An 18,272-nucleotide genomic window follows, 5' to 3' on the forward strand; every position below is an offset into this window, starting at 1 on the left:
CAGGATCTCTGACCAACTGCCATCAGGATCTCTGACCAACTGTCATCAGGATCTCTGACCAACTGTCATCAGGATCTCTGACCAACTGTCATCAGGATCTCTGATCAACAGGATCTCTGACCAACTGCCATCAGGATCTCTAACCAACTGTCATCAGGATCTCTGACCAACTGTCATCAGGATCTCTAACCAACTGTCATCAGGATCTCTGACCAACTGTCATCAGGATCTCTGACCAACTGTCATCAGGATCTCTCACCAACTGCCAACAAGGCGATCCTGTCATCCTTTTATGGGCGACCAGTGTGGGTTGAGCCTCAGGCATGACTTCAGCCAAATCCAGCTTGCCTGTTGGCGCATCGCTGTACGCGACCTCCAACTGTCAATTGTCACGGTCATTCTCTCCTGACCATCGAACGAGATCCAACTCCCAATTAACACAGGCCTGGCTTACGACGCCATGTTCGGGGCGCTGGACGAATGCCAGAAAGCAGCCATTTGCCGGAATAACCAAGCAAAAACATGAAGCGCTCACAAAACTTCAACAGGCAATTATCACCTCTTTGTTCAGCCCGACACGAAAAAGAATCCGTTAGCATCCATAGAGCTGCTGAAGGTGGTGTCGATCGCTGATGGAAAAAGGTGGATGCTTGAGGTAAATGATCCGAGACCACAGCCATGTTTGACCGTCAGAATGAACTGTCCAGGAAAAGCTTGTGGTGTGATAACTCAACTGTCCTGTAAGTCTTTATGTGATATACATATATATACATATATATACATATATATACATATATATACATATATATATACATATATATACATATATATACATATATATACATATATATACATATATATACATATATATACATATATATACATATATATACATATATATACATATATATACATATATATATATATATATATATACACACACACACACACACACACACACACACACACATTTATAACATATGATTATAAGACCAAATACTTATATTTGATCTTGATCACCAAGTCGCACAACAAAATCATCCTCGTTTTAGTGATTGAAAATTACAACTTTATAGTGATTCAGCAGGGATGCCACATAAAAGCTTTGCAGAAAAAACAAAGAAGAGATTTGTTATTTTATTGGGTGAAAACAAAAACAGATTTTCATTGACATCTTCACCTTCAAAACAGGTGTCTATAAACACTCGCTCTTCCATTAGCCTCGACTTTGTAGACAACAACAAGAAAAAAAAAACTCCCAAGATAAATCCACAAATTGCTTTTCCTTTGAAGCATGCGACGTATAGAAACAATATATAAAACATTCCATTTCACAATCAAATATAAATGCAAATACCTACCTGACGGCCTCAGCGTCAATGTGCACAGGGGCTATCCTCTCCAACAAAAACTTCACCATTTGCAAGAAAGGGTTGGTTGGCTGTTTGGGGTTAGCCAGCTTTTTGGTGATCTCCCTCTAGCAAGAAAAAAAAAACAATCTTTCAAATGGCTTCAAGAAAAAATAAATTCACAAGTAGATTCAGCTTGAACACAAGCATTTTTTTCACGAAGAAAAGTGCCAAACAGTATGTTGCAGTAATACTTTCATCCAGCAGATGGAAATTTACAGAACGAGTAATAACAGCTGTCAGTTGGGCAATGCCTTCCCATTGGTGGTGCCAATTATTCACGCAGAGGTCTGACAACTCCACATCACAGACGATCGAAATAACACCCGTTTTGCCAGAGTACATCTCAAATTTTGAAAGCCTTGGCTTTTTTTGTCAAGCTCATAACCAATAAACCTACAAAACGACATCACCTGCACACAAACAACAGCTTTGAAATCTTGATAATTCAATTTGCTTTTCATTAATCTCCATGAGGGTCATGAAGTCTACAGCCATTGAAATATATTAACCATGATACAAAACAGATTTTCATTGACATCTTCACCTTCAAAACAGTTGTCTATAAACACTCGCTTTTCCATTTGCCTCGACTTTCAAGACAACAACAAGAAAAAAAAACTCCCAGGATAAATCCACAAATTGCTCCTCAAACCTCCAAAATAAATGCAATGCCTCCAAAATAAACTAACATGTTATGTAATAGGTTAATAATGTAATGTAATCAACTAACAAACCTCCAAAATAAACTAACATGTAATGCAATAGGTTAATAATGCAATGTAATCAACTAACAAACCTCCAAAATAAACTAACATGTAATGTAATAGGTTAATAATGTAATGTAATCAACTAACAAACCTCCAAAATAAAATAACATGTAATGTAATAGGTTAATAATGTAATGTAATCAACTAACAAACCTCCAAAATAAATGCAATGCCTCCAAAATAAACTAACATGTAATGTAATAGGTTAATAATGTAATGTAATCAACTAACAAACCGCCAAAATAAACTAACATGTAATGTAATAGGTTAATAATGTAATGTAATCAACTTACAAACCTCCAAAATAAACTAACATGTAATGTAATAGGTTAATAATGTAATGTAATCAACTTACAAACCTCCAAAATAAACTAACATGTAATGTAATAGGTTAATAATGTAATGTAATCAACGAACAAACCTCCAAAATAAACTAACATGTAATGTAATAGGTTAATAATGTAATGTAATCAACCAACAAACCTCCAAAATAAACTAACATGTAATGCAATAGGTTTAATTTCATATCAACTGGGATGGTTTTTGTAATCTGCTTTTTTACTTTTTAAAAATATCTTTACCACAAAATAATTTTGATTTCAGGTCAACCTGCTCTGCTGCTCTTGCTCACCCTCTCTCTGTTCTATTCACCCTCTCATTTGCTCAAGGTCATCTGCTTGGAAATCGGCAAACATGACCGCCCTGCATAAAAAAGGTGCGAAAACAGATCCCTGCAACTACAAACCAATCAACCTTCTCCCAATCATCAACAAGGTTATGGAATCAATCATCACTTCAGACATTAAATCTTTCCTCTTCTCCAATGCCCTGATTTCCGATCATCAATTTGGTTTCAGACCAGGTCACTCTGCACTGGATATGCTGCTTCTGCTCTCCCAACAATGGATGGAGGTCCTCAATGCCGGACATGAAATCAGAGCCATATCCCTAGACATATCGCGTGCTTTTAACACAGTCTGGCACCCTGCCCTGCTCACCAAACTCTCTTCCTATGGAATCCAAAGCCATCTCCACTCATGGCTCAGACTTACTCTCCTGTCACAGACAAAGTGTAGCCCTTAATGAAGTTCTCTCATCCCATCATCCTGTCCAGGCTGGAGTTCCTCTGGGCAGTGTTCTGAGCCCTGTTCTTGTTCTGGTCTTCGTCAATGATCTCTCTGACTTTGGAAAATACTCTTTATCTCTTTGCTGATGACTCCACCATCTGCCGTACCATCTGTCATCCCTCAGATTGGCAAGCAGCAGCCTCTTCACTCTCTGCAAATCTGGATAAAATTACAATGTGGTCTAAAACGTGGAATATGTCTTTCAATCCTGACAAATCTCACACTCTCACTGTCTCTCCAAAAGGACCATTTTATTGCAGTGTATGTATGACCAAATGAAAGAAAATAAGGAAGGAAAATACTCCCGAAGAAAAATACCCCCCCCCCCCATCTACTTTCTCAACAATCCTCTTGAAGAAGTCCTTTCATTCAAACCTTTGGGTCTCATTATCTGCCATGACCTTTCATGGGAAAGCCACATTTCCAAGCTGGCTCCCAAAGCCAATTATGGACTGGGCATCCTCCGTCGTGCAATGTCCTTCCTCATGCTATGTATAGAAACAATATAGGCACACCTGAGCACCTAACCCCATTCCGCAGCCTGATGGAGTACTGCTCTGCCCTCTGGGCTGGTGCTCCTGCCTCCCACCTTTCTCGGCTTCACGCTGTGGAAACCAAGGAATTTCGGATCATTGGCATTTCCTGCAATGAGGCCGAGTCTTTGGGCCTCTCACTCTCTCACCGCAGGCAGGTCGGTGGTCTTTCTTTCTTCTACCGTCTCCTCTCTAGCCTTGCTCCCCCCCCTGCTCCATCTGCGATTTGTCCCCACCACATTTCCGCAGGGCGCTCAAGGTCCGCCAACAACCCCCTTCTGGTAAAACTACCAAAATCACGAATCACTGCTCACCTTCACTCTTTCATTCCTCTTTTTTCCGCCTTTGGAATAAACTCCCTCACTCTGTTCAATCCCATTCTTCCCTCCTGGCCTTCAAAACAGTTGTTCACCACAACCTCTTATCATCCCCCATCCAAATTCTCGATCTTTTCTATCCCCGATAATCCACCCAAGCCCACCTGATTCAAATTCCATGCTTTCCTTTCTGAAAGTCCCTGTAATGTCCATCTTGTATACCCCATGTTCCCCGCCCCATCCCTCTCCCTTCCACAGATCTCCTCATGTCTCTGTTCCCCACTGTTTTGTCCTTCCCATCCCACCCCTCTTGTCTCATGCCCCCCTTGCTGTGCGTTGTGTGTTAGCTCTCACACGAGCCTCGACCATGTATACAAAAAAAAAACACCTTTCGTTTACAGCCTGATGGAGTACTGCTCTCTCCTTTCTCGGCTTCACACTGTGTAAACCAAGGTATTTAGGATCATTGGTATCTGCCGTGATGAGGCTGAGTCTTTGGGTCTCTCACTGCAGGCAGGTCGGTGGTCTTTCTGTCTTCTACCATCTCCTCTCCAGCTTGCCCTCACCCCCCCCCCCCACGCTGTCTGAGATATGCCCCGCCCCTCCATATTTCCACAGGGCACTCAAGGTCCGCCAGCAACCCCCTTCTAGTAAAACTATCAAAATCAAGAATCACTGCTCACCTTCACTCTTTCATCCCACTTTATTCCCATCTTTAGAACAAACTCCCACACTCTCTTCAACCCCATTCTTCCCTCCAGGTCTTCAAAACAGCTGTTCACCACCATCTCTTATCTTCCTCCATCTAAAACCACGATCTTTTCTACCCCCGTTAATCCGCTCCAAACCCACCTCCTTTAACTTCCCTGCTTTCCTTCCTGAAAGTTCCTGTAGTGTCCATCTTGTTTACCCTGTGTATCCCACCCCATCCTTCTCCCTTCCACAGATCTCCTCATGTCTCTGTTCCATACTGTTTTTTCCTTCACTCTCCCACCCCTCTTGTCTCCTGCTCCCCTTGCATGTTCTGTGTGTTAGCTCTCATACGAGCCTAGACAGTGTATACAACCCCCCCCCCCCCAAAAAAAAAAACTGCGGTGATGGATTCCATCATCTCAGTTGATATGAAATCCTTCCTTTTCTCCAATGGCCTCATCTCAGATCATCAATTTGGATTCAGATTCAGACCAGGTCACTCCACCTTGGACATGCTGTTGCTACTCACCCAATAAATGGATGCTGGCCCCCAATGTCATACATGAGATCAGGGCCATCTTTCAAGACATATCTCATGCTTTCAATGCAGTTTAGCATCCTGCCTTCCTCTCCATACTCTCTGCCCATAGTATCCAAGACCAACTCTCCTGTACCTTTTGTTATGTTGCGTTCTGCGCCATTCGGTGTTATAGCTCTTGCATGAGCATCGATTCTGCATTAAAATAACAAAATATAACAAGAGGCGCTATGCTTTATAACTGCAAGTAGTTGTTGTCGGGTACCAGTTCACCCCGCTTCGATCAGACACCTGACCCATGCTTTGAAAGGGGGTGGAGATGAAAGGGATCCCCGCAGACGTCAATAACACAGGGGTTGCCCCGTGAGCTTCACCACACTCACTTTTGCAACATGGGACTTCCCACAAAAACACGTCCCGCAGATTTCACACCACTTATGCACACGGCCAACATGGGCTGCCCTGCTGTGTTTCGCACACCACTCATTCACACGATCCACTCCACTTTTTTTTCTCCTTTGCTCTTTTATACCACACAGTTTTCTCACACTCATTCCATCACACACACACACACACACACACACACACCCACACACACACACACACACACACACACCCACACACACACACACCCACACACACACACACACACACACACACACTCCAGCTACCTTGCAGTCCCTCCCACCCATTCGCTCTCACGATCCACTCCATGGTTTTCTTTCTCCCTCGCTATCATACCATGCAATTTTCCCACGTTCACTCTCACTCTTTCCATGCACACAAGCCGTCCAGCGGCGGTCCTGCAGACACTTCCATTTGTGCCAGGCATCATGCGAACACCACTCGCACTTTGCAGCACGTCAGGATTCTGTAATAATGTGGGACTTTCCACACCCATTGCCGCACACAGGACATCTCGTGGATTTCTCACCATTTATGCATACGGGATGTCCCGCTGATTTCACACCACTTATGCACACAGCCAAAATGGGCTGTCCTGCTGTGTTTCACACAACTCTCATTCACACTATCCACTCCACAGTTTTCTTTCTTCCTCGCTCTCATACCATGCAATTTTCCCATGCTCACTCTCACTCTTTCCATTCACACAAGCCATCAGACAGTGGTCCCGCAACTGCGAAGGGGGTCTCGTGAGCACCACTCACATCTTGCACGTTGGTTATGGGCTCCCGAAGGAAAATTTTATGAATGAAAGAGCACAATTTTCTTTCCTCTGCATAACATGAGAATTCACATAACTTCATTGGGCGGTGTATATTAAACTTTCACAACCAAGCCAATATTATTGTTTATTCACTTCACATTTAACATGTGTATAACATATCCATCAGTTTGGTTATCTATATATTACTAAAACTCTCATCTTGTATGTATGTATGTATGTTCCCGAAATACAGCCAAAACGGAACACAATAGCGCAAAAATTTTCGGCCCACCTTACTCACCATTCTCCTGCGGTGTGCAGTATCAAGTTTCCTTCAAATTGGGCAACGAAAAAATTATTTAAAAAATCAATTCCCGATTCAGTCAAGTACTCTTCGGGAGAATTTGATCAATGCAAACAACCTCAGTGGTATAGTTCGCTGGAGCTATCTTTTTTTTTCTTGAAATGATTTATTTTAAAATCTCAAACATTTAGTATAGACTAAGAACGATTTATTTTTAAGCATAAAATAAACATCGCCATTTTGATCTAATACTTCGGTGTTCATTAATAAATAAAATTGTGTTTAGAAGATTACGCACAATAATTTATTCGACTTTCTCTTCTCCGATATTTTTTTTTTTTCACATTGACGCGCAATATCAAGTTTCGTTCAAATCGGGCAATGAAAAAAATTATTAAAAAATCAATTCCCGATTCAATCATGTACTTTTCGGGAGTATTTGATCAATGCAAACAACCTCAGCGGTATAGTTCGTTGGAGATGTGTGTGTGTATATATATATATATATATATATATATATATATATATATATATATATATATATATATATATATATATATATATATATATATATATATATATATATATTTGAAATGATTTTTTAATCAACCGCTGCCACAACGAGAAGTCAACGGGTTCACGGGTCGTCGAGTAACTTTTAAAAGTCGGGCGAAAACAAAATATTTTCAAAGAAAGACCACGATTTTCTTTCCTCTGCATAATATGAGAATTAACGTACCTTCATTAGGTGGTGTAAATTAGACCGCTGCCGCGATCGTTGCACACAGAACATGCATTACCTCGTTTGAGGTATAATCAAAATTTCCTTTCCTGAAAACGGTAGCTATTTTTTATGATGAAAGACTCCTTGTTCAGTCTTCAAATATACACGAGGCCTCTATAAACATACTGAGCGCATGCGAAGCAAAAAATATGGCTGTGATTTCTGGGTGGTTGGAGAGAAAGGAGTGGCCTAGCTAAAAGGCGGTGCTTGTGACATTTGCGGAGAGGGAAGGCGTGGCCTGCAGATATGGGCAGCGCTTATGACCTGCCCACCCACAGACATGAACAGCTCTCAGCCCACCCCTCCCCTACCCCACTTTCATACAACCCATTATATAAGATACGATTTGTGCGGTCTGATAAAATAATTATTTCTCCGAAACCTCATTTCTCTGAAATAACCTATCAAGACTGGACTTTGCAGTTATGATTGTCTACCCTTGCTGTATATATTTTATTTAACAATGGTGTCATCAGTCACATGGTTTGGCAGCCACATTGGCTTCATGGAAAAGAAATTAAAAAAATTATTTCCAAAACCGCTGTAGTGATCATTTCGAAACTTTGCAGTTATCATCCACTACACTTGCTCCATGTAATGAGATGTTATTTATATCAATGCGTCAAGCTGTTGCGGCGAAAACGGGTTTTAAAGTGTCAGTTTTCAAACAAATATGGCTGCCAAACCACGTGACTTGTGGCATTGAAAATTTGCATTCTGCCCATGATTAGGTAGAGAATCACGTGTGTGAAGTTTCATTTTGATTGGATAAGGTTGTATGGAGCAATGGTGGTAGATGATATTTGATAAATTTTGCTTCGATCGGATAAGCATTTCCAGAGAAAACACTTAATATTTTTCTTCAATCCAATATGGCTGCCGAACCACATGACCTACCCACTATTCTTTATCACCCTAGTATCCCCAACTCAAGGGGAACATGTGTGTGAAGTTTCCCCTCAATCTGTCCAGCCGTTCGGGAGATTTTTGAAAGTTTTAGGGTAAATCCAAGATGGCTGCCAGACCATGTGACCTGTGATGTCATAGTTATCAAACCGTATTCAGCATGTCGAGTCGATCATTTGTGTGCAGTTTCACTTCGATCTCTAAAGTGGTTCTGAAGAGGAAGAATTTTTCCTTTTTTTTGTAAAAAAACAACAATATGGCTGCCAAACCACATGACAGATGACGTCATCAATTTAAGCATTTCATCGGCATTGGGACACAGATTATGTGTATGAAGTTTCAGATTTTTCGGAAAAGGATTTATGTTTATGCATTTATGGGTGGCCTACCAGTTCACCTATGACATCATCATTACAAGATCCTTATTCCCCTTTGGGAGTAGCATGTCATGGGCCAAAATTCAAATTTTTCCAATCAGTGGTTGCAGAGATACAATTTATTTTTGGGAGGTTAATCCAAGATGGCTGCCATAGCACATCACCCATGACGTCACAATAATCACTTTAAAATTCTTCGAAAAGAGACGCATACTATGTTGAAAATTTTGTGTCGATCGGACTAACAGTTGCCGAGAAAAAAAAAATTTTGAAAACATAATCGAGCAAAAAAAGGCCTAAAATAGGACAAATAATAAAAAAAATAAACTAGAAGGGCACTCGGTAGAGCGCATACCTCCGCCACGCAATGCCTGATCCACGAGAACATATCAGGTGCAATACATTTTTGAAATATCATGCCATACAGTACTATATCGTTTTTGGCCCTATTTCTCAAAGGTGAATAATCACTTTAAAAATTACATAATCATCGTATCCAGATTCGGATTCAGATCTTCACCAAAATCGAATCAAGTCGTCCTTTCCACACCCCAAACGTGTCCAAGTTTCGTCCGATGTATCATTTTTGGCCCCATCTCTTAATGGTGAAGAATCACTTAAAAACTTCTAGTAGTCGGATCTGGATCTTCACCAAAATCTAATCAGTTCGTCCTTGTCACACACCGAACCTGTCCACAAAATTCATCTGGATCCGTCCACAACTTTTTGAGATATCCTGCACACAAATAAACAGACAGACAAACAAACAAACAGAAAGAAAGGGTTGAAAACATAACCTCCTTCAGCTTCGGTGGCGGAGGTAATAATCTGAACAGAAACAACAGGGTACCACAGCCTGTAAGGCTAATGGTACCATAATAATTGTATGAGCTTCGACTTTATTAAAATTATGTATATATATATATATATATATATATATATATATATATATATATATATATATATATATATATATATATATATATATATATATATATAAGAACCCAAGCATAAGTCCAAAAATATTTTGTGTGGAATCTGTAGCAAATGTGCAAACGTACCACACACACTTCTGCTTGCTTGCATGAGCACGCATTGTCTACAAGGACATGAAGCTGTGCACGGATCCTCTCATCCTCGGCCAGTACCTGGTTAAACTTTTTCATGAAATCTTGTGCCTTTCCTGGGTCAGGTAAGTGCTCTGCATTCAACACCATTACTTAGTTAGTCTCACAACTTTCCATGCTAATAACAAAACACAAGCTAGTTTGAGCACTGGTAAAAGCAAAAATATAGAAAGCAAGAGGAGAAATCAATCCTTTCAAGGTACAAAATGCATTGTAATCAACCCTAACCACAACACTCTAAATTCACAAGGTAAGGAAGGTTTGATGGATGCAGTGCTTATGGTACAATTCTAAAAGTGGAACATCCCGCATATCCGTCGATTATTCAATCAATCCAACTTCAGAGTGACTTGCATTGCAAATTTTGGTATCATTACACAACATGATGAAATGAACACGTCTCATCTCAGCACATTAAAAAAATTAATTCTTATTTAAATCAAGAGTTACTATGATGAAGAATGCAACCCACTTGCAAGAATCATCACTTTCGCAAACATGACTTTGTTCGTGTTTTCAGTCTGGAAAAACAAAGAATGGTGAACAAATACAATGCACATATCACAATCCACAATAAAAATCAACTGCTGGCTAAAAAGCAACTACATGTTCTCCACCCTCACGACGCTCGAGCATTTAACAAACTCATCCAAGGGAAACAGCCAATGGATGAATGGTTTACCGAAGGCAACACTCTTTTAATCCCGAAATCTGAAGAAAGCCATCTACCCAACAAATATAGACCAATAAAATGCCTACCAACAACATACAAACTTTTAACAGTATAATCACCAATGCAGTTTACGACCACCTCGCTCAACAAGGAGCTTCAGAGGCAGAGCAGAAAGGATATAAAAGAGGATGCTATGGAACAATAGACAATTTATTGTTAAACAAAAACACTTGAAAACTGCAAGCTCTGACAAAGCAACTTATCCACAGGCTGGATAGATTACAAAAAAGCTTTTGATAGTGTCCCACATTCATAGATTACAAAATGCATGCAAGTATACAAAATTGACCCCCAGATAGTCACACTGATTGAGAAAGCAATGACGCTCTGGAATACAACTCTGATACTACCTTACGTGGAAGGAGTAAAGATAAGACATGGTATCTTACAAGGTGATGGTCTTTCTCACCTCCTGCTTTGTTTGACTCTGGACCTACTGAGTAACGTCATCAATGAACAAGGACACGGATACAATCTGACATGCAACAAAAAAATGACCGAAGAAACAAGAAAGGTGACACACTTACTGTACATGGACAATCTAAAACTCTTCGCCCCAAGTGTTAAGAAATTGGCAGATCAACTGAAATGAGTAAAGCAGTACTCGGAGGACATTGAAATGGAGTTTGGTCTTGCCAAATGTGTCAAATGCACATTTGTACAAGGAAAAACAAAAAGAACAGGCATCATCTCAATCGATCAAAGTACAACAATACAGGAACTAGAAAACAAAGCATCGTACAGATACCGAGGAAGAAAAGGTGGCCCCCAGAAACAACACAAAACAATGTGTAAAATAATCAGAAAGGAGTACTTATGCAGAATAAGACTCATTCTGAAGTCATCCCTCTCTCTCTCGAAGAAACAAAACCAAAGTTATAAACCAACTTGCAGTGCCGGTATTCCAATATAGCTGGACAATTATAAACTGGCCACAATTGGGGGTCAACAATCTTGACACCAAAACAAAGAAACTTCTCACTATTCACAAGATGTTCGACAAAAAACAATGCATACCGAGGTTGTACTTACCGAGACAAGAAGGAGGTGGCGCTCTGATGGAGCTTAACCAAGTGCACAGAACAACGTGTGTAGGACTAGCGGAGTATGTGAAAAGCTCAACAGACTATTGGATAACATTTGTTTACGAGCAAGAAAACAACACACCATAAAAGGGATCCTTAATATATTTCGCAACAAATTACCAAAAACAGGTGCAAGTTATGAATACTACACAGGAAAACGAAATAGAAACAAATACAGGCCAAATGATTGCAAATAAGAAAATAGCTCCGCAAAGCGGGCGTAACCCCTCAGCCCATGCATTGTAAAAGGAAGCAGTGATATCACGATGATGCATTCAGTTAGAGCACATTGGACGTCATATCGAAAATCAATCAGACTTCAAGATGGCTACCATGGTGGCTAGTGAAAATCGCAGCGTGCCCATTTTCGAAAGGAACCTTCCTCTACTCAACCCCAACATACCCTGCAAAAATGGATTTAATCTGACACAGCGTTCTCGTCAAAATCGACGGAAACCAATTTCAAAATGGCTGCCATGGAGACCACATTGAAAATCGCAGCGCGCCCATTTTCGAAAGGAAGCTTCCTCTACTCAACCCCAACATACCCTGCAAAAATGGATTTAATCGGACAAGGCGTTCTCCTCGAAATTGACTGAAACCAAAAGTTGACAGACGCCCGGACAATGCCTGTGACGACAATACCCCTTAGCCCAATTTGGGCTGAGGGGTAAAAAAGGAAAACCACAAAAATAAATACAACAGATATCCTCTAATAAATGGGAGAATGACAATCGAGCTGAAGTAATTTTAAAAAGAGCTTGACAGGATAGGGATCGACAAGGAAAGCTCTTTGGAATGGCTAAGAAGAGGCCAAATTACTTTGGATGGAGAATGAATCATTAATGGCCAAGACAAAAGACACGACACTCATGCCTTTAAGAAAATGGCGGGATTGAGCCAATCAGATACATGCAGGTTTTGTGGGGAAGAAGCAGAAAGTATCACCTCCTCTTGGGATGTATACAACTCATGTCAGAACAGCTGTACACAGAAAGACATGACAGCGTCTGCAGAGTAATCCACTGGCACATCTGTAAATATTTCAACATCCCAGTCGAAGAACAATCTTGGAAATACAAACCAAATCCGATCCTTGAAAATGAACAAATAATGCTCACGCATGACAAGATGCTCCCGTTAAGTGTGGACATTGTAAGCAAAGCAATGTGTCCAAACATAATGCTAAAAAAAAACGGAAAAGTCGGCATTGGTGATCGAAGTTTCAGTTCCCAATGACTTTGGACTAAATGTCACAGAAATCAGGAAAATGACTAAATACCAGGATCTGAAAAATGAGGTCAAGAGGACTTGGAAATTGAAGAAAGTTGAAATTGTACCAGTGATAGAGCCACAGAAATGATAGACAACTCTTACTGAGTACTTAAAAATCATTCTGGGGACATCACTACAAACGAGCTACAACTGGAGGCTGTCAGAGGTTCAGTGAAGATTCTAAAAAGTTCAGTGAAGATTCTCTTGGAACGAGGCTATGAGATCGACATTTCACAGTTTGGTTCGTGAATCATGATCCTTGACCAAAAATTAGGAGGTGGAGATTTTGTGGGAGACTCCCCCCCCCACCCCCACCTCCTGAAACCTGTAAATGGAGAAAACAACCAACAAAATCAACTGCAATCTCAGCTTGCATTTTAAAAGATGCACAACGAATTCAACCAATCAATGCAAAAAGCATGGCAGACCTACCGGTGGTTGTTTGTGCAACTCCAGGAGGTCCCGCACATGGCTTCTCAACATCGTCTGGCATTTCCACATCTCATTGAGGGCTCTGTGTTGACAAACAAATCAACAGGGCATAATCAGACAAGGAACCTTTTTATCAATCATCGAGTATAGTTTATATTATATGGTCCACTGGAGTTTTTCAAACAATTTGAGCAATCATAAACTCATGTATCCTATTTTGCACCAACAGGAATCTCAATGTGGGCAACAAGCAAAACGTATTCCCATCCTATGCAATCTTAAACCACGCCTTGATAGGGTCAGAGCCACAGGAATGCAAGTCTGCTTTTGTTGCACAACCCCAGAGTTCAATGGAGCTTCCAAGGTATTCTTACTGAATAAAATCATGCATTTTGAGTTTTCTGCTTATTCAGTGAGTGCAAGAAATGGCAGACTTAGCAAACATAGAGTGGATGGGAAGAGTGAGTAGGTTAAATAATTGCTGGCAGTTTTGGCTGCTGAGAATACGCAGGCCAAGTTGGAGTGAAACACAAAAGAAATACAAACTTTACAGTAAAATTCCACAGGATCTGGTGAGAATTTTTTTGCTAAAAATCTCTGCAGTGGTATAACAAGAAAAAAATATTTAAAACATATTGTTACAGAAATGGCCCTTAGTAGGCTACTAAATATAGGATTAGCTCAGATCCCCCATTAAATGCATGTTTAGCTAGGCTGTTCGGTAAAATGGACGTTACATATGTGTCGGGAGGTGTAAGAGGCTGTTTATTGTTTGTGCGGTGGTGGTGGATCGAGAGCTCCCTCTTCTTCCTTCCCCCCTCCGGATGATAGGCCCCGCCCAGTCGGCTGAGGGGGAGTGGCCTGGAGAGGGAGGTGGAGCTAAGGGGAGGAGCCAGTGGCTTCGAAGCAAGCGAACGAAAAAGAGACAGTGGTGATTCTGCCAGGAGAGAAACTGGACCTGGACGCGCCGGGTCTGCTTTCTGTAGCCTGGAGAAGCGAGCCAGGGCCGACGGAAAGGCAGGGAAAGGACTGCAGGAGGTCTGTCTGCCCTCGGCTGGATGAGAGATGACTGGTGGGAGTCGTGATCTGCTGTGTAGGGGACGGCTGTGTCTGTCTGTGATCTGCTTCGTGAAGGAGGCCTGGTGAATAGGCCAGGTCTGGACTTGTATGCTGGACCTTGAGAGAAACCAGCTGAAACCCATCGTCGATCTGACGGTCTTGTGCCATCGACATTGCGCGGGGTCAGAACGCGTTGAGGAGGGCATGCGCAAGCGGTACTTTGAGAAGAAAAAGTACGCCGCCGCCATCTTGCCACACGGTGTGTTCGAGCTTGGGCTCAAATTCGTGGACATCGGCTTGTTACGAGCGACATTCATGCTTTTGACACTTTCCACTCGTCCATGAAACATCACCAAGTACTCTGTCTTGTCTGCATGCTGTCTGTCTCTCTTGTCTGCATGTTATTTAAGGCATATCTCGGTAGGGACCCCCTCGAAACCCGTAATCCGTAGTTCCCCAGTTAAGAACGGGTTATCGATTAATAAAAACATTGTCATGAATATTTCGCTTGTGTTGTGTTCCCCGATGTTCCCCAATAAATCTGGTTGGTTTGTATGAAGTTGTCGCTATGGATTCATTTGTGTCGCGTTGAGGAACGATCCGTTCGATTGGTATATAAAACCAAAATGGTTACAGACTGACAGAAAACGTTCGGCGTCTGACAAAACCAGTCTGTAACCGGGGTTCTATTTCCCCAACTGGTGAGGTCCAGGATTACGTTGGTATCGCGATTGAAGACGCGTGACCCGAGGCCTGTGCCGAGCCAGCCGGCATTATAAACCCCGGAGACGGCGGTGGTGAGGGTGGCGCCAAGAGTCGAGTGAGAATCCCGCCACCCCGGATGTGCAACAATATGCACACATTTTTGAAAGAAAGCAGCACCATTAGCTCCAAATAATTAAAAACCTTAGTTAAACCTGCTCTGGCAGTCCTCTTGTTTCAGCGACCACTGAAAGGTCCTCCCAAAAGAAAATTTGTTAACACTCCTTCTTTAATGACCAACTGCTCGATATGACCAGCGACCACTTATTTCCATCCTGAAATGACTGCGTAACCTGAAATAAGTAACCGTGGAAGTGGAAGAGTGTTGCGTCTAATTGAGTTTAATGCAGTTGTTCCATTTCAGCAATACCGTATTTTCACGCAAATAACTCACCTCATAGTATACCCCACACCTGTGGAAAAAGTGCTCTACAAAAATTTCAGGCATGTATAACCCGCACATGGGTATAGCCCCGCAAGCCAGGAGTGTGTTCAGTTACCAAACTTGTTGTAGAGCACTTGCCAAGTGGCTTAAGCACTCAAGCAAGCACTCCATTTGAAACCATTGACAAGGAACGGCTAGCTTGGCAAGCGCTAGTAACTTCCAGTACCTATATAATACCAATTGAAACTTATCTACTGTTTCTGCTGCCACTACCTTTCCAGGGAGGCCATTCCATGCATTAACTACTCTCTGAGTGAAAGTCTCCTTCTATTACTACCATCTTAACTCTCCTCTTCTTTACTCTCAGGCGATGGCCCCTGGTCCTATCACTGTCTACTCTGTTGAATAATTATTCTGCACTTATTTTATCTATACCTTTCATTATCTTAAACATCTCCATCCCATCTCCTCGTAACCACCTCCTTTCTAGTGTATAAAGCGGTCTCCTTCAGCCGCTCCTCATGGCTAAGTATAGCTAGGCCCGGAATCAATCTGGTAGCCCTGCGCTGAACCCTCTCTATGACATCTCTGTCTTCCTGAGTTGTGGTGACCTCTAACCTGATATTCATTTATTTTCTCTCCTGTTTGAGTCATATAACCTCGGTCTTCTCCATACTAATCTTCAGTCCATGCTTCCCAAATGCCTCCTTCCACCCCCAAGTACTTCCTACATCTTCCGCCCACTCTCCTCCACAACAGCCAGATCATCTGCATGCAGCATCTTCCCCACACTACCCCTCAAGCTCACCTTCCTGCTTGAATGACTGAACTTCCACAAGAGGATTGTTAAGAAAGTAGACAGAAGAGGAGGGGAAGGGTTGTCAGATGGCACTTTTGGAGAAAGAGAGAGAAAGAGAGAGAAAGAGAGAGAAAGAGAGAGAAAGAGAGAGAAAGAGAGAGAAAGAGAGAGAAAGAGAGAGAAAGAGAGAGAAAGAGAGAGAAAGAGAGAGAAAGAGAGAGAAAGAGAGAGAAAGAGAGAGAAAGAGAGAGAAAGAGAGAGAAAGAGAGAGAAAGAGAGAGAGAGAGAGAGAGAGAGAGAGAGAGAGAGAGAGAGAGAGAGAGAGAGAGAGAGAGAGAGAGAGAGAGAGAGAGAGAGAGAGAGAGAGAACTATTTCTCAGGATTGAAAGACATATTCCAAGTGTTTGACTAGCTTGTGATTTTTGCAACGTCTGAGGAGAGGGAAGAGGCTGCTGCCTGCCTGTCTGAAGGATGATGGATGTATGTCATGGCAGAGGGTGGAGTTATCAGCAAATAGATGAAGAGGATTTTCCAGAATGAGAGAGATTATTGTTGAAGATCAGGAATAGGACTCTGCCCAGAACACTGCCTTGGGGCACTCCAGCCTCGACAAGGAGAGGACATGAAAGGATTGCGTTGAATGCCACACATTGGCTTCAAGAGTAAAGGAAGTCAGCAAGTCCCGTGTGGAGTTGGCCTTGCCTGCTGTTGGCAGAAAGTTTGGAGAGTAAGGCAGAATGTCAGACTATCAAAAGCACGAGATATATCCAGAGAGATGGCTCTGATCTCATGTCTGACGTTGAGGGCCTTCATCCATTGTTGGATGAGTAGAAAGAGCATGTCCATGTTAGGGTGACCTGATCTGACACCAAATTTGTGATGTCAGATGAGGTTGTTGGAGAAAAAAAAGATTTCATATGAACTGCGATGATGAATTCCACGACCTTGCTGATGACTGGAAGCAAGCTTTGTTATCGATGTGACAACTACAGATGACTGACGATTACTTACCACAGTCAGTGGATAAACTCAAAATGAGCTCTTCGGCTGTAACTTCCAGGACTTAATTGAGCTTGATAGTGATTTGCAGGCCTGTGACAGTCAAATGAAAGACTGGTCAGTCGGCATTGATCATTTTGCAAGACCTAACTGAAGAAGGAAACAACACTTCTGGGAAGACAGTGATTGGGAATATGAACCTGAAGTGTCAATTTTCAATGTACCAATCTATATCTCCAAGTTGAAGGCTTTTGTCCTAAACCAGGAGCACACAGGATTGCTAAACTTTCACGAGCCTTAAGGAGATGGTAAAATCTGCGAACATAGCAGTTTGTTCCAAACAAACAAAAATTTGCAACTTTTTCAGAAATTAATACTTGTATAATCACCCTGCTAATGTTATTACACAATCTTGATTAGTCTTGTCATCTGTTTACTTGCTGTCATAAACTTAGCTTATGTCAAAAGTTCAAGTGATACTTCCCCATTTGCTGATCATAACATTAACAGGTGCTTCATGCATTGTACTTTCTTGATAAAACATTTGTTGAGATTTCTTCATATACACTATATGATGTGCTTCATCGATCAGAGATGGCCCCAAACGGATCTTCGTCAAACTTTCAGAGGTTCATCAGTTAGTGCTGAGGTGTGTTTTCGGCAAAAACATTTTATTGGAAAATTTTGGAA

General features: G+C 41.6%; 1 protein-coding gene across 4 annotated transcripts in view; it reads right to left on the reverse strand.

The window, feature by feature from the left end:
- Positions 1–18,272, reverse strand: part of LOC147008555 (sister chromatid cohesion protein PDS5 homolog B-like) — a 162,058-nt gene that overhangs the window by 28,430 nt on the left and 115,356 nt on the right. For all 4 annotated transcript variants that reach the window (XM_085864114.1, XM_085864116.1, XM_085864115.1 and 1 more), the window contains 4 exons: positions 13,579–13,660; positions 10,526–10,574; positions 9,988–10,127; positions 1,362–1,477 (listed from right to left, as the gene is read on the reverse strand). In XM_085864114.1, the coding sequence (XP_085720240.1) occupies positions 1,362–1,477; positions 9,988–10,127; positions 10,526–10,574; positions 13,579–13,660 (387 nt within the window). The remainder of the gene's footprint in view (positions 1–1,361; positions 1,478–9,987; positions 10,128–10,525; positions 10,575–13,578; positions 13,661–18,272) is intronic.

Source organism: Eptatretus burgeri, chromosome 18, assembly GCF_056783735.1.
Source record: "Eptatretus burgeri isolate ZD-2024b chromosome 18, Ebu_testis_v1, whole genome shotgun sequence".
Taxonomy (NCBI): Eukaryota; Metazoa; Chordata; class Myxini; order Myxiniformes; family Myxinidae; genus Eptatretus; species Eptatretus burgeri.